This window comes from Acartia tonsa, chromosome 2 (genome assembly GCF_053477335.1).
Source record: "Acartia tonsa isolate MP-2025a chromosome 2, ASM5347733v1, whole genome shotgun sequence".
Taxonomy (NCBI): domain Eukaryota; kingdom Metazoa; phylum Arthropoda; class Copepoda; order Calanoida; family Acartiidae; genus Acartia; species Acartia tonsa.
This window is the reverse complement of record NC_137261.1, coordinates 59,533,960-59,559,890: the sequence shown is the minus strand read 5'-3', so window position 1 is coordinate 59,559,890 and position 25,931 is coordinate 59,533,960. Positions and strand designations below refer to the sequence as shown.

Below are 25,931 nucleotides of genomic sequence, written 5' to 3'. Positions count from 1 at the left end.
GCAGACACCAGAGTTCGAATAAAGACTACGGCAGTGTGAACAGACGTGGACACCTTACTATAGAGAAGCTATGCTTCTCTAGCATTCACTAGACAAGAATCAACATCTATTTCAGTTGTCACTTTATTGAAGGGTTGAAGGATACTGAAGATATATACAACAAACAATAACTACATGGATAGGAATAAATGATCATAACATAAAAGCATTATAATACATATACAATAGTCAGTTTGGGCAATCATGATTCCCCATCCCTGGAAAGGGTGGGGGGGATTAAGAATACAGTTAACCATAATATAAATACATATGGATTAGGAATAAAGATAGTTAAGGATAAATCATACAGTAAAACATAGATAATTGCAATGGTTAGGTAGATGGCTATCCCTGTCTGGGGCAGGCAGGATAGCCCATGGAGCAGCACAATAGGTAGATAAGCATAGAGGGGTTGAGTGGTAGGTCTGGGTACTAAAGAGGGAAGGTTTGATGATTACTTGTGACAACAACAGTCTGTGTGGGGGTGATTCTATCAGGTGAGGGCAGGTTTAGATCCTTTATCCTCAGGGTTGAGGTGGTGCTGATAACTTGGTGGTGGAAGGGGAAGGTTCCGGTGCTTAAATTGGAAGATTTCATTAAATAAAAGTAATCGCAAATATACTTAGTAAATGATAAATTACATACTAGATGCACATAACAATGGGAAAAAATATTTTGAAACTGTTAATGCAAATAGTTTTAAAATTGGACCAAAAATACCAATTGGACCAAAAAAGATATGGGGAAATATGTCAAACATATAAAAATAGCCAAAAACTTGCTAAAAGGTACTTTGGCTGCCATTGTTTCTTTTCTTAAAACGCCAGAAATTAAATTTTAATATCTTTAACTGAAAAAAACTTTAAAATTGGACCATAAACACCAAAGATATGGGTAAAAATGTGAAAAATATAAAAATAGCCAAAAACCTGCAAAAAGGCAGTCTGACTGTCATTGTTGTTTTCTTCAAACAACAGGAAATTTAATTTTCATATCTTTAACTGAAAAAATTTCGAAAATCGGACCATAAACACCAAAGATATGGGGAAAATTGTGGAATATATAAAAATAGCCAAAAACCTGCAAAAAGGCAGTCTGACCGTCATTTTTGTTTCCTTCAAATGATGGGAAATTTAATTTTGATATCTTTAACTTAAAAAATTTTGAAAATCGGACCATAAACACCAAATGATGGGAATGTTGTCAAAAAATTTCAGCTCTCTATCTTTTATAGGAGCCGAGAAAATCACGTTTCCCCCAATTCATTAATTACGGACGGACGGACGGACGGACAGACGGGCGGACGGACAGACGGACGGACGGACATAGTGAATTATAGAGTAGCTTCGCTACTAAAAATTGCATTATGCTTTCCATCTGTTTATATTTCTTTTATAAAATTAACAGAATCTGTGACTGTATGTATCTCACTAACTGCTGAACTGATATTGTTCTCCTTTAAAATGTGACTTCTTATAGGTCCTGGAAAGATGTATAACTATTTTGGGAGAGAAATGAGGCACCACCACACTCCCGAGAGAAATCGTCCACAGAAAAATCCCCCCATTTTTATTCTTTTCTTTTTAAAACTAAAATCAAAGATCGGAGTAGTCGAATTCAACTCTCCCACTCCATCAAGTGCCTCTAGAGGCCTCTAGCATTACCCAAAAGTCTGAACGCTATTTTTAACATTCAGTTTAACCCTTCAGTTTAAAACATTGGCTTTATTTTTAGAACAATGATTCTTTCGATATTTAAAATTAGGTCTTTCAAAAGATAAACTCTTTATCTAAGCAATTTTGCGACAAATTCACATTCAAGGTTATTTCACTAAACTTTTTTACTTTGCCTTTATGCATGTTTTCATCCTTGTTTAGCTAAGGCCATGCAAATTATTTTAAAGTGTTGAAATTTATTCTATGTACATTCATTCCCTGTTAAAATAAAAGCTCAAATTATCATAATGACCTAAATTTATATTATCTTAATAGCGATTTACCTTAGGAACCTATGTATGTATTTAATAAAGTTTAATTAAAGTTTACACTGGTGGAATTGCCCCTTACTATCTAGAGAATGGTGGAGAGGTCAGAAAAATAGCCTAAAACCACCCCAGGAGATGTATGAGACTTCTCTGAAAATCACTACTAATTCTGACCAATATTTTCCGAGTAATTAAGTTAAGAAAGAATAAAAAAAACATTACTACTTTATATCATGGGATAATATTTATTACTGTATTCTACCTATTAAATTTATTCATTTTTCTTAAATCTTATTCATTCTAATTATATATGTTATTATTTTAGAATTCATTTTAATATGCGATAACAATTCAAACACCAGCTAGCCTATCGACCAATTGGAATTAATAGGGTATGTTATACCCAAATTTCGGATATTTGAGATCACGTTTTGGAAAGGGTTCATTTGAAAAAAAAAACAGTTAAGTAAGGATTTCAATAAATGAAAAAAAAGATTTAAGAATATAAATAAATGACTACTGTTTATTATTTAGATAGCCGTTGAGAATTCAAAATAAATCTAAATATTAAAATATGAGATATTGAGATATATTTGTAAGCCAACTATAAGACTATTCAATATTTATCCAATATTTATAATAGCAACGCACATTGATTAAACTTTCATTATAAACAAGGATGACAACATCCATAAAGTAAGCTCTGAAATGGAAGGGCAAACGAACATTAACACGTATTGAGTGTCAGAACTGAATAAGCAGAATATTCATGCATAAGTCTAAACAAAATTGTAAGTAATTTACATTTTTAGGACTTGATAATAGAGATGCTTCGCTTGTAAAAATGTACCTTGTTATAAAAGGAATAAGTATTTTAAAAATAAGGTGAATAGGATAATTATAACAATAACATACACAAAATTGTTGTCAAACATTTTTTTTAATGGATGTACCGTACGGACTTTCTGGTAACTATTATAGAGTTGGTGCTTTTCGAAGTCGTACCTAACTGTTATAAAAATCATCATACAAAGTTTGAAATCAGTAGGACAATTATAAGTTGATTAAATTACCTTAAAGAGCTAATCGTTTTGGACAGACGGACGTACGTACGGATCGATCCTAATTATAAGTAAAATAATGTGTTTTGCCAACAGGCATCGAGGCACTTTTTTTAGGTCTGAATTTTATGTCAGCAGCCTAGTTATACAAGTATATGCCAATAGATGATAAATTATTTTCTCGTATTTATTCGAATCCGGTGAATAGGAACCGGTTCTCATCCATACGAAAAAACTATGTCTAGCATCGTATTATATCCAGCTTTCTACGAATATAGAAATGTACAATCATAAGATTAAAACTAGTTTTTTTAGCCGGTGACTTCGTCACCTCGGGGCTAAAAAAACTAGTTTTAATCTCATAATTGTACATTCTTTATCCGCGGAAAGCCGTTTATAATACGATGCGAGAAATAACTATTCCAGAGTTCAAAGTCAAGTCCTGACCAACAATTTCTTATATTGTGCCCTCAAAATTTGAAATATTTTCACAAGTTTAGCAACTTTGAAAAATTTTGTAGTTTGTGCAAATTCAAGAAGGCTCTTCTTTAACCAGGGATTTAAGGCACGGCTGAGATTAAAATATACATAAACAAATATATGTGATGCAAAATTGATTAAATACAGGATGCTGTTTAAGGGCATACTTTCATTTTTAGGACTTGATTATAGAGATGCTGCGCTTATGATATTGTACTTTGTTGTCCCAGGAAACCATTTCACAAAATTGATATTTATAGTATAATAATATATCATACAAAAAGTTGTTGCCAAAAAAGTTAAAATCGGCATGTTATAAATGGACATATGAACTTTATAATACTATTATAGAGTTGCTACGCTGCCTCAATAATACGTGTTCATTTTGCAAAGCTTGATATCGATAGGGCAATTCTAACATGTCTAAATTAACGAAAAGAGCTAACTGTTCCAGACAGAGCGAAGTATGGAAGGACCTACCCTAATTGTAGAAAAGCTTTGCTTTTAGAAATATCCACATCTAACAATAGCAAATCAGCATTAGTTAACAATGTAAAGAGAAACAATGAATATATGGACATAATTCATACATAAGTTTGGCTCGAAACCGTTTCTAATCCAGCGGATATTATCGATTTAAAAGCTTTATTGAAAAAACGTATATGCTTATATTGAGTATTTTAAATAGTAGAAATATAGAAAATATTTGTCTTACTTGAAGAATATCCAGAAATACAAAAAGTATAGAAAAAAGTTTCTTTGACAAAACCCTTGAATACAAACAAAACAGCTAAAAATTAGGAAAATATTTCTCCCAAAAAAAAGATTGGTTCTAACCATGAAGCAAAATATAATTTAATTATCTTACAATTAATTAAAGCTGAAAATATTAAAACAGGGAAGAAATTTGTACACGAAATAATTTACCTAAGACAATCTTCTTCCTAAGATATGCAACAACTTAATGCGATTGCGAACGAAATATTAAAAAATATGCTCTTACGTCTATTAATCTGTACAATTTTTCAACCAATAATATGACCGCATTGTTCCTCCAGTATTATACCATTTCCTGGTTTAGAGAATCTGTTGCTAGATTATCTCCATAGCAAATATATAAACCGGAAAAAATAGGAAAAAGATGCATTCGAATAACAATCAGCACAATTATAGACTGATAGAGCATCTAACAAGTTAAAACATTACATTGCAGCCTGATCAAAAAGTGTAGACCTTGTTTAGTCAGCTAATTTTCTTTTTGCACTTTTGCTAATAAGTTTACTGCAAATTAAAGCAATATATAGGTCAAGCAATGGTTTTTAAAAGAACAAGGTTGACACTATGCATATATGCGAATCTGTAAACTCTTGTAGACTTTCAGAACTGAATGAATAGAATATAGATGTTTAAGTCTAAACAAAATTGTAAGTTAATTTGTGGCTAAACTATAAAATGCAGGATACTATTTTTGGACACACTTATATTTTTAGGACTTGATTAAAGAGATGCTTCGTTTATTATATTATACTTTGTTGTCTTAGGAATCAATGTTCCAAATTCATACTAAAAGCAAAATTTAATAATACAAAATATTGTTGTGTACCAAGTTAAAAATCAGCCATCATATACAAAATCGAACTAGGCAATTTTCCACGAATATTAAAGTAGAAATCATAAATTAATTCCAGTTTTGGTGTCCTTGGCCTTCTGCTCCTCGGGTCTAACAAAACTGGATTTAATCTTATATTTTGTTATTTTAATATCCACGAAATGCTGTCTATAAAAATTACATAACATTTCATTTATATTTTGCTATTTTTTCTTGTTCTACGTTTTAGTAGAAATACTCACAAAACCTTCTCAATCTTGCATTGGTTTTTGTTAATTAATCCCCAGTGTCCCAAGAGGGTGATTCTTTCTCGGAGGAGGGCACCAGCCATACACCAACAATATCCCATTTAGATTACATTGATTGTACTATGAGCCCCCTTCCACTCCCTCTAATTCTTATATTTCTAATACTATATTTTTCAGCACGGCTTTGAATCCAAAGCATCATTGCTTTTGAATTATCCTAATAATAAAGTAACTGGATCTCTGTGTGTCGGCACCCAAGGATCTCGCTAATCGCTGCACTGCTATGGTTTTCCTTTATTATGTAGCATCTCATTTGTCCTGGAAAGGTTTATAACTATATTTTGGGGGAGGGTACCACCAACCTTTCAAGATAAATCGCTTCTGAACTATGTAAACTAAAAAGACAAGTTAAGAAAACAAAAGTAAAATCCTAGGATTAACTTCTTTATGTTTGGAAGCAAGAAAAAGTGGCTCCACCATAAAGTGGCATAAAGTATACCATTGGTGTATACTGGCCTCTCATTGGCTATTCTATCGTATAATGTCATAATCTGTGGAGCCACTTTTACTTGCTTCTATATTTGGCCTAGAATACTCAAAAGCCTTGCTATACTTATTTGTTACTAGAAGTTACGCCGCCTCTAGTTAGGCCTCTAGTTAGGGGACAATATTCTTTTGAGATTTGGGATACCCTCTTCGGAATACATTTAAATATTCCCTGGACCTATAAAAGAATTCGCAGTAAAGGAGAACCATATCGGTCCAGCGGTTAGTAAGATTTACATAGATAGATCAACAGAGGGCATGCTACCTTTATTTAAGGATAACCTGCAGCTAAACTAAAAGTTAGATAATCTAAAAACAATATCTTCTATATAGAGTGGGGTTTCCATATGGATTGATAATAAAAAGGACAATGGCACCTTACAATCAGACAGCTAACAAGTCAGGCAGGTGTTTTTACAATTTTGCATTTGCATAATATTTGTACTATAGCTAAATTTTTGTTTCTAATTGTTTTGTAAAATCGTTTTCATGTATGTTTGTCCCTAACTAAAGGCCTATCCCCCTTTATATTTTTTTTGACATAATTATCCTATTCATCTGATTTTTGAAATAAATATTTCTAGGACATCGAGGTACAATAATATAAGCAAGACATCTCTATAACCAAATCCTTAAAGGAGAGTATGTCCTTTTAGGTATCCTGCATTTACGCCATTTTGCAACAAATTTGTTTACAATTTTGTTTAGACTAACAAATTAATGTTCTGCTTTTTTTAGTTTTGACACTCGTTTGTCATTCCTTCTGATTCATTGTGGAAAATATTTTACTATTCTGAAAAATATTATTAGTTTTGTATATGCACCGTCAGATAAACCAAATATTTATGGTTCAACATTCCTAATATCTGGAATAAAAGTATCTAAAGGTTTAGCTTAGGGTTTATTCTATATAAGAATAGAGGGAGAATGAGATATATGTAACTCTGTCCACAGGAGGGGGGGGGGGGCCTGTACCAATTCTGTATTGGGTATTTTACAGCTAATAGCGTCGGAAATATAAGCACAGCCGAGTCCCAACAAAAGAACAGAAAACAATTTACTAGAGGACGAAAAAGGTCTCCACAACTTGAGCCAGGTAGTTTTCTAGATTATACAATTATCCTTATACATTAATTTGTATTCCTCTAGTCATTTCAAAACTAGAATTTTCGATTTTGGATCCAAAGCCCTTTATAACTAAAAAATATTTTTGATGATTTTCAGGGATCAAAGTCTTGAAGTCGAACCAAAACTAAGATAGTCTGATTAGCCATGAACGTACTAACAAACATTGTTTCAAGAAAAAATACTTTTTGTGCATTTTGTTTTGACTCTTCAGTCTATGTAATGTATTTCTGTATTTAAATCCCTAGAGGTGTCAATCAAGCAGGAAAAAATATTAGAAAAAAATACTAGTTTAGGCCAGTGGTATATCTTTATGGTTAAAGCATAAAAAATATTATGATGTACTATTATTTTGTTTTCTGTTACTAATAATAAATTCTGTATAACAATGAATTCACTTAAAATAGTTAATTTCATGATAAGTTAGATTAAACAATTTATATTTTTAAATACATAGAGTTGCAACAAGGACAATGATGTACCAACACAAGCACAATAAAAACACTTTAAATCGTTTTTGTACAGACTTACAGATTTCACTCCTGACTTACTTATTTATGTTGCACCAGATTTTATTGTACACTCTCAGCTGGCTGAAATAACAATACCCCAATCCCCTCCCCTCATATTAGATGAACGAACTGACCAATAAATGAGGTCCATATTAACTACCAAAACGGACAACAAAATTTTCCCCTGTAAAAATATTCTATATCCATTTTAAACCTAGTATCTCGTTACCTAAATTCTCAATACATTTAAACTCTACAAGAAAAACGGTTCTGGAAAAAAGACCTGTGGAAGTTCTACTAATATTAGGGACATATACAATTTAATAAATAAAAATACAATGTTCTGTTACATCATTCTATTTTTATTTGACGTACGTGTCCTTTTAGAATTTTCATATTATTTTACATTTTTCCATAAAAATGTGACTCACTTGGGAAAACTGTGCTATAGCCTATAGATATTAGAGTTTGTTTAGAGCTTTATAAAACACGGAAAGGCTTGGATGTTTCTGTCTCTCTCTGTACACTAAAATCTCGTTAGCCAGGGACGTCCAAGCGTTTTCTTAAGGAGAGTTTTAAAGTAATGTATTTTTTTAAATAGGGGGCAAAATGTGGATTTAACACCCCTTTACCCCCACCCTTGGACGTCTATGTCGTTAGATTCTATTTACACTGAATTGCTTCTTCCAACATGGTGTCTTCATTTAAGTTGAGGGATGGTTTTTAACTATTTTGAAAGATAATAGGTAAAGGTATGTCTGTCTCTGTGATTTATATAGACATTATTATAGACAGTTTTCCGCGGATATTCAAACGATAAATTATTTCCCATTCTAAAGTTCGTAAAAAAATTCGTGAAAAATGTGATACAATAAATGATTTTTCAGTATGGTTGAAAACTGGGTCTAATCCAGTGGATACTATCCGGTTTTGAAGCTATATTGAAACTGGGATTTATTGAACATTTTCACTTATTTAGTAATCTTTTTAAGGGTAAAAGTATTGAAAATTTAATACATTTGATTATTCTACTTTTCATACGTCTATATTTAACATATACAAGTGTAATTTCAATACCTACATATACTGAATAAATACATATTATACATATTCACTGTCAAAAATGCGTTTAATTTTTTTTTATTTAGTTCGCTTTTGGATCCTAACAGTGACATAGGTTTTACCTTTCTTATTTGGAACAAAAGATGTCGATGGCTGCTGTATAATCATTCAATATTTTTATTGGTTTAGTGTTTTTACAAAAGAAGCTTTTCTATAATTATGGTTTGTTAGTCCCTACATTTATCCGTCCGGAACGGTTAGCTCTTTTCATTAATTTAGACGTTAGAATTGTCATAGCGATTTCAAACTTTAATTAATATCAAAATTATACATACATTTGTTGCAAAACTTCTTAAATACAGAATACTGTTAAAGGACATACTGACATTTTTAGGGCTTAATTATAGAGATGCTTCGCTTATAATATTGTACCTTATTGTAATAGGAACCAGTACTCCAAAAATCAGATAAATTGTTTGATTATATCACATAAAAAATTGTTTTGAAAAACTGAAATATCAAAATGTTCAAAATGGACGTACGGGCATTCTGGTAACGATTATAGAACTACGACGCTTTCAAAATCGTACCTAACTACAACATGAATCATCGTGCAAAGTTTGAAATCGATAGGACAATTCTAACATGCCTAAATTAACGTAAAAATCTATCCGTTACGGACGGACGTACGGACGGATCGACTCTAATTGTAGAAAAGCTTCGCTTTTAAAAGTAAGTAGAAAAAATACTATGTTTTCAATTTCAGATTATTAACTTGGTCAAAAGATAAAATGATTTCTAAAAATTGTTTGTTGAATGTTATATTTTTATGTGTTGTTTGTATAGATGTAACAACTGAAAAGATTTTAAGTTCCAGGTAAAAAGGAAGGGAAAGAATGTGTTTATTACACTAGTCCCCAAAGTTCTATGTAAACTATTCTTGTTCTTTGGATTAACAACTTTTGGGACTTTGAATTTTGATTGGTCTGTTCATTAATGCGAGTGTTTAAAGGTTCAAACAACAAAGAATTAATTTTGTTTATCATCATTGGGGATGTAAATCAGTTTATCGGCCATTGTCTTATCTATTTATATCTATGATATGAAGTAGTAAAGTTTTTTTTTGTCTGAATCTTAAGATCACAATAACTAGTGAACTGATTAAGTTCTCTGTTTTATGTAAGCTTTACATAAGTCCCGTGATGGTTTTAGACTATTTCAATTTCAGATTTAGGTTTTGGAATAGTTTTTGACTATGTTCCTATCAGACCTATTTACCTCTATGAATACAAAGTCCCTAAATGCTAGTGGCGCAGTGCTGATAGTTTATAATTGACAAATGATTAAATCTGAGATGGGAGGACCTAAAGGACATGTAGCTACCAAACAAACTATTACATTATTTAGAGCCATAACTAAACCTGAGATGGGAGGACCTAAAGGACATGTAGCTACCTAACAAAACTATTACATTATTTAGAGCCATAACTAAACCTGAGATGGGAGGAGCTAAAGGACATGTAGCTACCAAACAAACTATTACATTATTTAGAGCCATAACTAAACCTGAGATGGGAGGAGCTAAAGGACATGTAGCTACTAAACAAACTATTACATTATTTAGAGCAATAACTAAACCTGGGATTGGAGGAGCTAAAGGACATGTAGCTACCAAACAAACTATTATTTAGAGCCATAACTAAACCTGAGATGGAAGGAGATAAAGGACATGTAGCTACTAAACAAACTATTACATTATTTAGAGCAATAACTAAACCTGAGATTGGAGGAGCTAAAGGACATGTAGCTACCAAACAAACTATTATTTAGAGCCATAACTAAACCTGAGATGGGAGGGCCTAAAGGACATGTAGCTACTAAACAAACTATTACATTATTTAGAGCCATAACTAAACCTGAGATTGGAGGACCTAAAGGACATGTAGCTACTAAACAAACTATTACATTATTTAGAGCTATAACTAAACCTGAGATGGGAGGGCCTAAAGGACATGTAGCTACCAAACAAACTATTACATGCTACGAAAATGCAGGTATGCTAATAAATACTTAATAATTAGGTTTGTCCTTTTATATAAAGTAGTAAGTTTTTTTTTTGTCTGAAGCTTAAGCTTTCAGTTTAGGGAAACCTCAAATAGATAGTTGTAGGCTATTTTGAGTTTTAATTTAGGTTATGGGATGGTTTTAAGCTATTTTAAATCTTTAAATACAGAGCCCTTAGATGCTAGAGACGCAGGCAAACGATAATAATAACGAGCAAAGCTTCTCTTTAATTGCAAATTAAATGTTTATACCATAGGATGTCTGCTTGTATATTTATCGTATATCCGCTAAGATCTTGTTCAATCTTTCTCCTTTGAAGCTAAAGATCTCGGAAAATGCTTGTCCGAATTTATTATTCTTTTTAGGGCAGGTAAATAAATGTCTTGAGATTTTTTTGGGCTATTTTCTTATCTATTTTTTAATGTAATTACAAGATTACAAAGATTTAAAAATGTACATAATAAAAGCATAAGATTCAATATTGAAACAATGAGGGAGAGGGACACTTTCAGAGATTCTAATCATAAAAAATAATTGATAATAAAACCTGGGAGGGAGGGGACATTAGGCTGTTTATTACACTAGTCCTCAAAGTTTAATTAAAACGTTTTTTTATTCGCTGACTTAACGACTTGGGGAAATTTTTTTGAATTTTGATTGTTTGCTTCATTAAGTTAGGCGTCTAAACATTTAAATTAACATTCATTTTATTCTAGGGAAGGGGTAATTTGTGCATCATCATTGGGGATGTACATTGTATATCATTTTATCCCTCATTGTCTTATCCCTTTAGATCCCTGTGGAAAAAAACAATATATATAATTTTCAACTTATCAGAATGAGATAATCTCAAATTGTTTTATTAAAACACTTGTTTATTTTTATTGTATAAACAAAAAAGAGTATAAAACATCTAATAACTATTGTTACTCATATTTATAATCTAAATATAATTTCATTTACTGCCGTTTATCCTATTAGATAAAGTAGTAATGTTTTTTTTGACTGATGCTTAATATCCCTTCACCGATTGAGTTCCCTTTTTGGGAAAGCTTCACACAGTTCCAGTTATGGTTTTAGGCTAATTCGTTTTTAGATCCGAACACGCTAGTTTAGATATATAAAGTAACATATTTTGAATATTTCATTATTTTAGACAATTAACATAGTAGCCAGGAGTTTTCTCGTTAGAATATTTTCCTTTCCATCCTTCGACCCCTTCAAAAGGGGGGTCGGGGTTATCCAATATTTTAGTTAAACATCCTGCCTTGGACTATATATTGTGGAGCTGGGTTTGCTCCTTTCAAATCCATGATATATGAATACGTCATTAGCAAAGCTATTTTAATATTACTGAGATGTTGCACCAGATTTGCAAGTACTCTGATAAAGAAGTACTCGCTCCGGCTAAAATAACGATAGACCCCTTACTCATCTCCCTCCTCTCCTACATAAGCTAAAATGGCGACAAATTTTTCTCTGTCAATTTATCCACGTATGTATGTATAATATATCCTATATCCATTTATGTTTAGACCTGTCTGGAAGCTCAGTGAAAGCTGTTGATTACATCTCAGATCTAAGAAATTATAATTTCAATAATCGGATCCAAAGTTGTTGTGTCCAGAGTGGTATATGGATTCTTTACTCTGATAAGGCAGGATACAAATCTTTTTAAAACTTTTATTATAATTATCTAAAAAAAAAATAGTATAACTAATAGTTATAATAGACAAACATACAGACATAGTGTTTAACTATGTCTGTATGTTCGTCTGTCTGTCTGTCTAAAGATATAAGATCTAGGTATTGGTAACCACTGAACCAATTAGGCTGTACCCTTTTTGTAATATAGTAGTGGCATTAAGCTATTTTCTTGGGGGTGGGACACTCCTAACCCCCTATAAAAAAAATATATATTACTTTTTTGGTAAGCAAAAAGTCATTTCTAAACCAATTGGGCTTTGCTCTTTAGAGAATATAGCTTTGGTCCAGTTTTAAGCTAACTACTAACTTTTCTGATCCCAGATCACCGCCAATAACAAAAAGATAACAAAAAATTAAAGTTTGAAAGATTTGTTGTACCAGGATTATAATTCTGGCACAAATGCTGGCAACAGTTTCTACATGTTTGGAGACAACTACTGTACAAGTGTACCTGGACAGTTCCTAAGAACAGCCAGCAGTTTGAGGTATTATTAATTATAATTCTGGAACAAGTGCTGGAAACAGTTTCTACATGTTTGGTGACAACTACTGTACAATTGTACCTGGACAGTTCCTAAGAACAGCCAGCAGTTTGAGGTATTCTTTATTATAATTCTGGAACAAGTGATGGAAATAGTTTCTACATGTTTGGTGACAATTACTGTACAAGTGTACCTGCACAGTTCCTAAGAACAGCCAGCAGTTTGAGGTACTATTTATTATAACTCTGGAACAACTGCTAGCAACAGTTTCTACATGTTTGGTGACAACTACTGTACAATTGTACCTGGAAAGTTCCTAAGAACAGTCAGCAGTTTTAGATATTCTTTATTATAATTCTGGCACAGCTACTGGAAATAGTTTGAACATGTTTGGAGACAACTATTGAACAAGTGTACCTGGACAGTTTCTTAGAACAGCCAGCAGTTTGAGGTATTATTTATTATAATTCTGGCACAAGTGCTGGACATAGTTTCTACATGTTTGGTGACAACTATTGTACAAGTGTACCTGGACAGTTCATAAGAACAGTCAGCAGTTTGAGGTATTATTTATTATAATTCTGGAACAAGTGCTGGCAACAGTTTCTACATGTTTGGTGATAACTACGGTACAAGTTACCTTGACAGTTCCTTAGAACATCTAGCAGTTTGTGGTATTCTTTATTATAATTCTGGCACAGCTACTGGAAACAGTTTCTACATGTTTGGTGACAACTACTGTACAAGTGTACCTGGACAGTTCCTTAGAACAGCCATCAGTTTGAGGTATTATTTATTATAATTCTGTCACAAGTGCTGGACACAGTTTCTACATGTTTGGTGACAACTATTGTACAAGTGTACCTGGACAGTTCCTAAGAACAGCCAGCAGTTTGAGGTATTATTTATTATAATTCTGGAACAACTGCTGGCAACAGTTTCTACATGTTTGGAGACAACTACTGTACAAGTGTACCTGCACAGTTCCTCAGGACAGCCAGCAGTTTGAGGTATTATTTATTATAATTCTGGCACAGCTACTGGAAACAGTTTCTACATGTTTGGTGACAACTACTGTACAAGTGTTCCTGGACAGTTCCTAAGAACAGCCAGCAGTTTGAGGTATTATTTATTATAGTTCTGGCACAGCTACTTGAAACAGTTTCTACATGTTTGGAGACAACTACTGTACAATTGTACCTGGACAGTTCCTCAGGACAGCCAGCAGTTTGAGGTATTCTTTACCTTAGCCTCAGATACCCAAAGCGTTGGAAAGTGTCTAGTGTGACGTCATTAAAATACGTCAAAAAGGAGGGATGAAAGGAGAAGTGAAAAAGGAAAAAAGATGGAAAATAGACGTATTTTTATGACGTCACACATAACAGTGCTTTCAGATACGCTTAAGGACAGGATAAACCTCTAGATCTTATTTTAGTGTATATCTTTGAACCAAACCTTACTTAATGTTATTTATGGTCAAACATCCTTCAGACAACCAACCCTTTGATAGCACGACCCTAGTCTTAGAAGTCATGTGCATGGTAAAAAGTTGCACCCGTGTCAGGCCAAGGCATTCACCCTACTCTAACAATATATGTTGCACACATGACATAACATCAGTAGGAATCATTTTTAAAGTCTTAGTTATGACACAGTGATATGCTATGATTCGAATCTATCACCTTCCCGAGGACGAGTGGATGTGCTATGAAGTGGTAATTTTGTGTATCATCATTTGGAATGTACACCAACTTATTGGCCATTGTCTTATTCCTTTAAATCCCTGATGACCGCCATGTTTGCAATTTTTTCTTAATTAGATATACTGGTGCCCCAGATGGATACAAGTTCGACACTCTCAATTTCTACCACCAGATAAACTTTAGTGGTAGGGAGGAGTATACCTACAATGACAAAGACAATATGGTATTTCCAGATAATATCAACAGTATGGTTTTAACAGGTAAAAATACAGACCAATGTTTTTTTTTACATGGAAAATCGTGTTATTTTTAAAATTAATCTAGTTTTTCTTCTTAATTGAACTGTAAATTACACTAGTACCCAAAGTTTTGTTTTCTTATTCGTTGGCTAACAAACTTTGGGTACTTTTACTAAATCTTGATTGGTTGGTTTATTTAGTTCAGTAGCCAACAAAAAGCTTCGGCTCCTCGGGTCTAACAAACTGCTATAATTTTCCATTTTAATATCCGCGGAAATATGTCTATGAAACGATGCGATTTTTAAATATTTTAGGATGTACAGCGTGGACATTGTATGGGAGCAGCGGTTACAGAAATCCTATTGGATGTGTATATCCTACGGATCAAACCAATTGTTATCCAGGTATAAAATACTTTCTATCTTGCTATCAACATAATCTGATGTGTATATCCTACGGATCAAACAAATTGCTATCCAGGTATTATCTATTTTCTATCTTGCTATCAACAGAATCTGATGTGTATATCCTGCGGATCAAACTAATTGCTTTCCAGGTATTATCTACTTTCTATCTTGCTATCAACAGAATCTGATGTGTATATCCTGGTGATCCAACTAATTGCTATCCAGGTATGACCTACTTTCTATCTTGCTATCAACAGAATCGGATATGTACTGTATATCCTGCTGATCAAACTAATTGTTATCCAGGTATGAAATACTTTCTATCTTGCTATCAACAGAATTGGATGTGTATATCCTACGGATCAAACCAATTGCTATCCAGGTATGAAATACTTTCTATCTTGCTATCAACAGAATCTGATGTGTATATCCTACGGATCAAACAAATTGCTATCCAGGTATTATCTACTTACTATCTTGCTATCAACGGAACTGGATTTGTATATCCTGCTGATCAAACTAATTCTTATCCAGTTATTATCTACTTTCTATCTTGCTATCAACAGAATCTGATGTGTATATCCTGCGGATCAAACCAATTGCTATCCAGGTATAATCTACTTTCTATCTTGCTATCAGCAGAACTGTAGCAATGGTTATAAGAACATTTATTCTAGCTATCTACAAATTAACCACTTTTTTAGAATTTTTTATTTTAAAAAGAAATTCTTATACCATATGTTATTTTTTTGTTTATTTAACCTACATATAGTTTTTACGTCATACTAAAATACAATAACATTTTATTAAATTGCATATGTATACAATAATGCAATAAGAATAAATTCAGACAAAGGGATCGGAATAGAAAATAACAATTAGGTTGTATTCATGAAAAGGCTTTTTGACATTGAATTGTAAATTCAACTATATCTTATTTATACGTTGGCTAATAAAACATAGGGTACTTAGTTAGTACGATAGTACGTTGGTTAGTTATAAACTAGAATTGTCCTGACGTTTCAATATATTTTATCTAAAGAAATGATACTCTTGTTTATCATTATTGGAAATGTACATTAATGTATCGCTCATTGGGTCAACCCTTAAGATCCCTGAGCTCTCTGTATTGCACACACATCTGTCTGTCAGGGATCAAAGGGATAAGACAATGGACGATAAATTTATATCTACAATAATGATACATAAAATTACAATTAGTGGTTATAACGTTTGGTCACACAACTTAATGAGACAACCAATCAAAATTCAAGAATAGTCTCCAGAGTTGATAAGCCAACGAATAAGAAAACGTGAACATAAAACTGTGAGGACTGGTGTAATAAACAGCCCCAATGTCCCCTCCCTCCCTCCTTCCCTGACACGTATATCTGTCTGTTTGTGGTGTGCAGCTAGGTGTCATATCTAGGACACAACTAAATAATGAAAAACTGACGTATAAGTTTTCTTTAGCAAACTTGGGAATAATCCTTTATCACATTGTTGTCCCATTTTTTATTTTTAGATTTTGCTATAGTTATTTATCGCATCGTATTATAGACAGCTTTTCGTGGATATCAAAATAAATAATTATGAGATCAAAACCAGTTTTGTTAGCCCATTAAAATGCTATCCAATTTTGTTTGGTAAATGGCAAGTCGTTAATATGTCATGAGGAATGTCAATTTTTATCCAATATAAAAAAAACTTAGGCTGATATCAGGCTTAAATGTAAAATAGTGATCTATAATGTGATCGCTTTATTGGGTTATTTAATATACGTTCAAGGGTTGGGGTGAAGGAGTGTTTAGAGCCCCCCTCAAAACTTTGAGCGCCCCTATATTACACTTCTCAAAATAAAAAAGGCTTGAACGTCTTTCTCTACGCTTATGTGTTTTGTGGGGTGGGTTACCTAATCCAATTTAATCCAAAAGGGAAATGCTGAAGTTTGCACTAACAAGGTACAAAACAAATGAAAGAAAAACTCTCTTGCACTAAAAAGCCAAGGAATTATAACATCCCACTCTTGTTTTCAAAAGTTTAAAAGAAACAAAAAATTAACGATATCCTATTCTAATTACTTTGACACTATTATAAATCGATATATTATTATTTAGACGTTGCACCAAAAATAAAAATAACGATACCATCCCCCCGCCCCCCCCCCCAATCCAGCCCCTTTACCCCATCCCCTCCCCCGCTGCTGGATGAGCAAACTGACCAATAAATGAATTTAATATTAGCAAGCTAAATTGGCGAAAAATTTCCCCTGTCAATACATCCAGGTATATTTCAGACAGGTATTGTCATTAAATTTCTAAATATGACACTGTAGTTTTATAAAAATCGAGTAAATCACATTTCCCCTATTATTGGTCATTTGTATTGTATGACGTCATTTTTCATTAGACACTATAAGTTGCTTCGTATGATCTAGTTGTAATAGTTTATGATAATAAAATAGAATGGATTCGTTTGTCCGTTTTTGTATTAGTTGTGTGTGAGTGTGTGTGTCTGTGTTAGTTGTTTGTGAGTGTGTGTGTGTGTTAGTTGTGTGTGAGTGTGTGTGAAAGTTTGTGTATAAGTTGTGAGTGTGTGTGTGTGTGTGTGTGTGTATTAGTTGGGTAGGTGTGAAAATAAAGTTAGTAAAACCAAATTTAAAATTGTATCTGAGAGCTCAGTTGAGCATCTGTGTGTTCCAATAGAGGTAAAAAACTAGAGTCTCCTTTACTATAGAGCTAAATTAATAGAGTTTCTTTACTATAGAGCTAAAATTATAGAGTTTCTGTTACAATTCAGCTACAATATTAGAGTTACTGTTACAATAGAGTTACAATATTAGAGTTCTGGTTACAATAGAGGTACAATATTTGAGTTTTATTACAATAGAGGAATAATAATATAAGTTTTGCTTCATTGGAGCTAAAATATTAGGGTTACTGTTACAATAGAGGTACAAAATTAGAGTTTTTGTTACAATATAGGAACGATATTAAAAGTGTTGGTTCATTGGAGCTACAATATTAGAGTTCTTGTTACAATAGAGTTACAATATTAGAGTTATTGTTACAATATAGAAATAATATTATAAGTTTAGTTTTAATGAAACTATAAAGATTATGTTACTATAGAGCTAATCAATGGAGTTTCTGTTACAATAGAGTTACTATATTAGAGTTCTTGTTACAATAGAGGTACAATATTAGAATTTCAATTACAATATTATAAGTTTTGTTTCACTTGAGCTACTACAAAGTTATAGATTATATTACTATAGAGCTAAAATTATAGAGTTTCTGTTACAATAGAGGTACAATATTAGAGTTCTAGTTTCAATAGAAGTTTTTATTACAATATAGATATAATATTATAATTATGTTACATTTGAGAAAAAAATAAGAGGTTATGTCATGGTAAATATAATTAATAGAGTTTCTGTTACAATACAGCTACACTCTTAGAGATTTTTTACATGATTTAAATTAAGATCAACGCCTACTAAATTTATTTTATATACACAATATTATTTTTTTCTAATGTTACTATCTAAAAACCTTTTTTTTGTATATTTTATTTTTAATTTATCTTATTATATACTAGTGGCTAAGCCCCTAAAAGCATCTAAGGTCAATTAAGTTAATTCTTAAAAAGAAAAAGTAAAAAAAATTCGGGGGTCAACATTTTTTCTAGGGAAGTAGGAGACACCCTCACCCAAAATAGTTGAAAACCTTTCCTAGACCAAAAGTAAGCTTAACTGTAAAGGAGAACAATGCATGTTAAGCGGATAGCAAGATCCTTCGCTGAAAACTTAAAAATCTTACTACTTTATATAATAAGATTAATACTATTTTCATTTTATCTCTATTTAATTACTCTAAACTATTTTCTCTTTTTTGTGCATTTTAGTTCCATACTCTCCTATGATATTAACCGTCTCAGAGAGAGTGGGGACAATGGGCTGTTCATTACACGAGTCCCCAAAGTTTTACAATAACGTTTTCTGATTCGTTGGCTTAACAACTTTGGGGACTGAATTTTGATTGGTTGATGTTTTAAGTTGAGTGTCCAAACGTTTCAACTAATAGTTTCAATGTACAGCTGTGGTAATTTTGTGTGTCATCAATGGGGATGTACATCAATTTATCGGTCATTGTCTTATCCCTTTAGATCCGTGTAATCGTCTACACATTTGTAGTTTACACTTTGACCCAGTTATAATGCCCGTTTAACTTTCATACTCTCGTCCCGTGAATGCAAAAATTTAGGGATTTAAAATTGCATTTGTGATATGAGTAACGGGACAGACACGGATTCTATTTGTTTTTTCTTATTTCAAACGAATATTCTTTGGAGGGTGGAGATATAGTTTCAAACATACCCCTGTCCTATAAGAAGCTTCACTGTAAAGGAGAACCATATCAGTTTAGTGGTTAGTGAGATCCCTAACTACAGAACTTACTACTTTATATAATAAGATTACTGTATCTAATTACTATAGCATTAGGCTTCAGATTTATTCTTCTCGTTTATGGTGCTTTTCTACATAGTGCGCGTCTCCCATCCATATTTTGGAAATAAATCGAAAATAAATAGGTATTTTTTTCATATGATGTTCTTTGTTGATATTTAAGATAAAGGCTTAATTATTGCTTAGCTGAAATGCTTTTTAGGATATCAAAATTAAGTTTTGTTCTATATATATTAAATACTATATCACATAGGCGTCCAAGGGGGGGGGGTAATGGGCCATTTGGCACCCCCAAACGATTTTGGGGGTGCCGTGGGCACCCCCAAAATTTTGTGAACAATACCCCCCCCAAAAAAAAATTACCCCCTCCTTGGGGGTGCCGTAGGCACCCCCAACGATTTTGGGGGGGGTAATTACCCCCCAAAAAAATAAATGTTCCTATAAAAAAAAATTTTGGGGGGGGTATTTACCCCCCCCAAATTGAATGTTCTTAAAAAAAAAATTTTACTGTCCAACCAGTTAAAACCGTTCTTAACCATGATAACAAAAAATTTAATAGTTTGATCATGTTTTATTTGCTTGGGCCTTTATAAGGGCTAAAACCATCCCGGGGATCTATGATGTAATTGTAAAGCACTGAAGATTCCATAAAATAGATACCTAACTAAATTAAATATTTCATTAAAAAATGAAAAAGAATTTCTATAGGCGATTTCTTTTGGGAGGATGTCAGGGTGTCTAAAAACTAGTTATAAAACTTACCAGGACCTATAAGAGGCTTCACTTTAAAGTAAAATCATATTGGTTCATTGGTTAGTGAGTTAATTATTGTATTTTTATGTTCTAAAGAATGAGATACTACTATATATTTGAATAGTAGTGGCGCCCTTAGCATCTAAGAACTCGTGTTTTCCAAAGGGTAAAAAGGGAGGAGAAAAATAGCCTAAAACCACTCAAAGGATTGACCTATAATAGTGTGGAACCATCATGGGATCTATGTGAAGCTTTCCTAAAAAGGAGAACTCAGTATTAAAAGTAATGAAATCTGAAGCTATAGTCAAATAAACCTTACTTACTACTTTATGTTATAGGATAGTACTTATTAACTTAATAGATTAGGTAGGTGCTTTTTTTACATAATTAAATTACCCCCCCCCAAAAATTTTACCCCCGGGGTAAATTAGTTTGGGGGGGGTAATTACCCCACCCAACAGATTTGGGGGGAGTATTTACCCCCCTCAACAGACTTTAGGGGGGGTAATTACCCCCCCCAATCAAATTTTACCCCCGGGGTAAAAATTTTGGGGGGGGTAAAAAAAAATTTCGGCGCGCTTCGCGCGCCATTTTACCCCCCCCAAACACGAATTACCCCCCCCAAAAAAAAAGCTTGGACGCCCCTGCTATATCAGTTTTTAAATTTTCTTTAGAATGCAGCCCCTATATAATACTTTTTTTCTGCTGAGTATGTATTTTTTTATTTTAGGACTAAAGCAAAAGAATAGAGGGGGCATGGATTAAATAACTGTATGTTCACGGTTTTGGGACCCTGTGCCAACTTTCAATTGGGTTCTGAATATCAGCCAATAGCGTCAGAAATATCAATTTCTAGCAGACGAAAAAGGCCCACATCACTGAAACCAGGTAGTTGGCTTTGTTTTACATCTATACTAATACATTTATTTATTTTAGGAATGTACAGAAACCTGAAAAGTCTTGGTATTCAACGTGTTGGAAGTGTCAGGTAAATCCTTAAAATAAAGTAACAGGATCAGGTGTGTCTGTGTGCGCATTGAAGGATGAACCACTGAACCGATATGGTTCTCCTTTACATGATAGCTTCTCATAGGTTCTGGGAAGGATTATTTCTATTCAAGGGAATGTACCCCCAAGAATTTTTTTGGGTATAGTCCTTTCCACGACATCCCTCCATAAGGAGCGATTCTTCGTATTTTTCACAGTAGCTTTTCTCCTATTTCTAGCCCCTGCGGGGGGCTCTAACCCTGCGGGACCAATTACCTAACCCTGTGGGGCAATCACCTAACACAATATAACCTAACCTAACCCAAAATAACCTATAAAAAGCCATTTTAAAAATACGAAGAATCGCTCCATATGGAGGGATGTCGTGGAAATGACTATACCCATTTTTTTTGTATTGGAGGGTAATTTTTTTTACTTCTTTTGTTTAAAACTAAAACAAAATGTGATTGTGGGGGATGGTTGAATTCGACCACAACAAATTTAGGTACCCTAAGAGGCCTGTTGACCCACGACCGTGGCTCAACATGTAGCGCATCTACCATGCACAGTTAGGACTTCTCAGACAAAGGTCGTGCAATCAAAGGGTTGGTTGTCTGATGGACAAATGGATGCTTTACAACGCAATCATAGACCATAGGGCTGACAACCCTATCCCATATCCATCAAAAAGCCACATTGTTACAGAAACACTGACAAATTGTCAGCGGCCTATGCTCCCCCTGTGGAGTAAAAAGGGCTTGTTACTGTTAAGAGGCCTGTTATTCCTATCAAATATTCGCATCTTCGTCAGAGGGGTTAATGCATGAACAAAACTTTTATATGTATGAATACCAAACCCTTAAATGAAAAGCCAGAAGGATAATTTTATAAAATGATACGATTGAGTTCTTTATTTAAAGAAAGCTTCATTTATGTCCTAGGTTGGTTTCAGTCTTTTTCAATTTTTAGATTTGGGTCTTGGAATGGTTTTTAGAAATTTTTCTGCCGCACAATTTAGGGCGAAGCTACTAGTTAAGCTAGATTTCAATGTTTGTTTCACTTTGAACTCAACAAAACATTTGATAATATGCAAGCAAGAGCCGATTGAGATTTTTTTTTATTTCATGAAACAAAAAAAGCTATAACAATACTGCTAAAAGTCCTCTTTGAATTCTAGATACTTTATTAAGAAAAGTTTATACTGTAAAATAGTGGAACTGCAATAGAAAAATATGAATTAATAAACATATTAAATATTTATACTATATCAACAAAATAAAGTAACATTAACAAAAGAAATTTGTACATTATAAAGGCGCCCGGCTATGAATATATCTAAAAAGAAGCGATGTGTCTCAACAAGCAATCAGTTCATTACATTTCACAGGAATAATAATAATCAACAAATTAATCTTGTATAAATTAAATCACTCTAGCTTAATAAAGTCAATCAAACGAATGCAAAAGGAACAAATTTTTCTGATTTTAGGCTTATCATTACAGGATAGAATTGACTATTTTTGTGCTTGAACAAAAGAATCTTTAAACATTCAAAATAACAAAAAGTACCTCATGTAAATTAACACATTTCTCAGGATGACAGTAGATAAATCAAAGGCAAGCCAAATTCTGGTGCTAGGCATATTTCTTACAGAGAAGGCTACGTTGAAATCAATTAAAAGGGGAAATTTGAAAAAACGCATGCTTTGCAAACGCACGTCCTTCAATAATGCCTCCCTCTTATTGGTCATACTGACCGACAAGCACAGGTGACACAGGTGACAGGACAATTTTTAAAGGCGGGAAATTCACACATACAAAGTTTTGCCAAGACAACAAAATAATATATACATAGATATGTACTAAATACTATTCTAAATTTTTATAATTACATATGACGGCTTTTGAAAAAGCTTTACCCTTGTCAAGACACTCCTCCCTCCCTTTTCTATTCAAGCAGAATAAAATACAAATTATATAGAACAGTACACAAAACTATGAGAAGCAAGATCATCTAAAAATATTTTCTTAAACTTTTATGCATTTTTTGCTAGTAAAATGTTAAAGGCGTAAATATTTGTTTGTTTTAAGTTATGAAGAATCAAAACTTTATATGAAATTGTTTTGTTTTTGTTGGGCTTCAACTATATTTGATTTTTAACCAGGCTCGAAATATGAAAAAAAAATTGAAGACGAAGAAAGTCTCTCAAAAAATCAGCATGTGACGTCATATTTTTTGGGGATTTTCTTTCCAACTCCTCCTCTCCTAGTCCCTCATTTTTTTGGCGTTAGAATTTTTTTTTTTAAATCCTTTCTCTCAACTTTTTTTGGCCCCTCAAAAGTATCAATTATCCATGACCTATTAGGAGCTACACTGCAAAGAAGAACCATATCGGTTCATCGGTTAGCGAATCTTTCGGTACAGACAGGCAAAGATCCTGCTGCTTTTATATAAGGATTGTAATTTTTACTGGGCCAGGCTATTATAAAGTTATACTATATTGTTTATTGGTGCATTTCTTAGTGTGCACACAGGGACTGGGGATAAGTCTGCTGGCAATTTTGAGAAATCAATTTTCAGGGGAAAAAAACGATTATGTTCTAGATACAGATTGAAAAAAAGTTAGCAGACTTCGGGCGTCAATTTACCAATTCAAGGACACATTTTGACTTTTTAGTGAGCTGACGGACACCTCAAGGGTGTATCACCCCCCTTATACTAAAAATACACCACTCTTGTTGTCTTTAATACACTAATACACTCCCTCAATTTTGGTTTAAATGGTGTCAAAAATCGCAAGGAAGTGTCTGCACGCCACTGATGCGTTGTAGAGTAGGATAACTACTAATTGTTATATTTTTTTCAGGCGTGGTTGCTTTTCCCCCTACAGACTCTATGCACAGAAATAAACAAGAAAATTTTGAAACAATGTTTCCAGTAAGGCCACGAAACCGATTAATTTCCGCTGGAATAGAACCGGTTCTCAGTCATACTGAAAAATTCATGTTTAACATCGTATTACAAACAATTTCCCACGAATAATAAAATAAAAATCATACAACTAAAACCAGTTTTGCTAGCCCGGCCTTCGGCCTCTCGGGGGCTACTAAAACTGGTTTAAATTTTCTCAATTTCAATATCCACGGAAATATGTCTATAATACGATGCGAAAAATATTTATTATTTATCTTTAAAACAAGCCTAATATAATCATTAGTCGAAGTCACTAATCAAAACAACTAAATGCTAAATCTCATAAACCAATCTTTTAATTCAAATTTAATTACTGACTTGGACTTTATTTATTTATTATTTTTAAATATTTTTATAAAAATTATCTAGTCACAAGAGAAAAAATATTTAATATTAAAATAACTATTTCATATTCACAAATAAATTTTAAAACTATATTTTCTTTAATCTGATGGGTAGCTTGGTAGCCATTGTCGAAGCTTTAATAGATGTATAAGTATGGATGTATAGTCAAGACAAACCAAGTCGCAGAGACCCTTTTCGTCTGCTAGCAAATTGCTTTCTGTTCTTTTGTAGGGACTCGGCTGTGTTAATATTTACAAAGCTATTAGCTGATTCTAAAGGCTCAACACAAAGTTGGGACAGGGTCCCCTCGTGCGTTGATTAATTATATCTCGTGCCCCCTCTTTTTTTTTTACTTTAATGAAGTTGTTCAGAGCTGTTATTTTTTGTGTGCCAAAATGTTTTTTAAAAAAGGGTTTACCTTATATGTAAGACAAAAAGTGTGACATTTTGAGAGTCATTTTACAATTACCTCCCCAATTTTCTACTTTTACTGTCCTATAAATGGAAGAAGGCGAGGGGAGAAATTCGCTCAAAAAGTCTGCATATGACGTCATAAAAATCAGGGATTATCCATCTCTTTTTTTAGGGGTTTTCTTCTCTCCTCATCCCTCATTTTTATTACATTATAATTTTTTTTAGTTAGTGACTTTCTCCCCTCGCTGGAAGAAGGCTCGGAATTATCAAATAGAAATTTTATTTTTTTAGATTTTCTTTACTCCTATTCGAAATGGACAGCTGATATTTTTATTGATTAAATAAGTTCACAAATTACATATCCCCACAAAGTTTCATTGAGATTTGCTTATTGGTTGAGGTGCTAGATCGATTCCCAGATTTTCACGTTGTAAATCTTAGAAGGTTAATGATTTTTTGGTTTAATATTTTTTATGAAACTGCTCTATAGTTATTTTTTTCTAAATAGCCTTCCATATTTTTTAGCGTCGCTTCTTATGGATGTTGTCATTCTTGTTATCTTAAGAAACAGAAAAGGCAAACAAATACAAATACACCATAAAAATGTGATAAAAATTTGTATCGATATTTATGATTATGATGCATGATACTTTCTTTTTCTTCGCAAAATTTTGATATGACAGAGCCAAGAATATTATGATAAGGGTGATATTAACCCAGTT

At 32.9% G+C, this 25,931-nt stretch overlaps 1 protein-coding gene across 2 annotated transcripts in view; it reads left to right on the top strand.

The window, feature by feature from the left end:
• Positions 1 to 24,887, top strand: part of LOC145312251 (uncharacterized) — a 32,017-nt gene extending 7,130 nt beyond the window's left edge. Inside the window, exons 1-8 of one of the 2 annotated variants that reach the window (XM_080151481.1) lie at positions 9,437 to 9,543; positions 10,641 to 10,720; positions 12,266 to 12,387; positions 12,819 to 12,922; positions 14,740 to 14,882; positions 15,176 to 15,265; positions 21,426 to 21,477; positions 24,344 to 24,887. In XM_080151481.1, the coding sequence (XP_080007607.1) occupies positions 9,458 to 9,543; positions 10,641 to 10,720; positions 12,266 to 12,387; positions 12,819 to 12,922; positions 14,740 to 14,882; positions 15,176 to 15,265; positions 21,426 to 21,477; positions 24,344 to 24,386 (720 nt within the window). In that variant the 5' untranslated portion in view covers positions 9,437 to 9,457 and the 3' untranslated portion in view covers positions 24,387 to 24,887. Of the gene's footprint in view, positions 1 to 9,436; positions 9,544 to 10,640; positions 10,721 to 12,265; positions 12,388 to 12,818; positions 12,923 to 14,739; positions 14,883 to 15,175; positions 15,266 to 21,425; positions 21,478 to 24,343 lie in introns of those variants that run through there. The other variant, XM_080151480.1, reaches the window with a different exon arrangement.
• Positions 24,888 to 25,931: the final 1,044 nt, after the last annotated feature.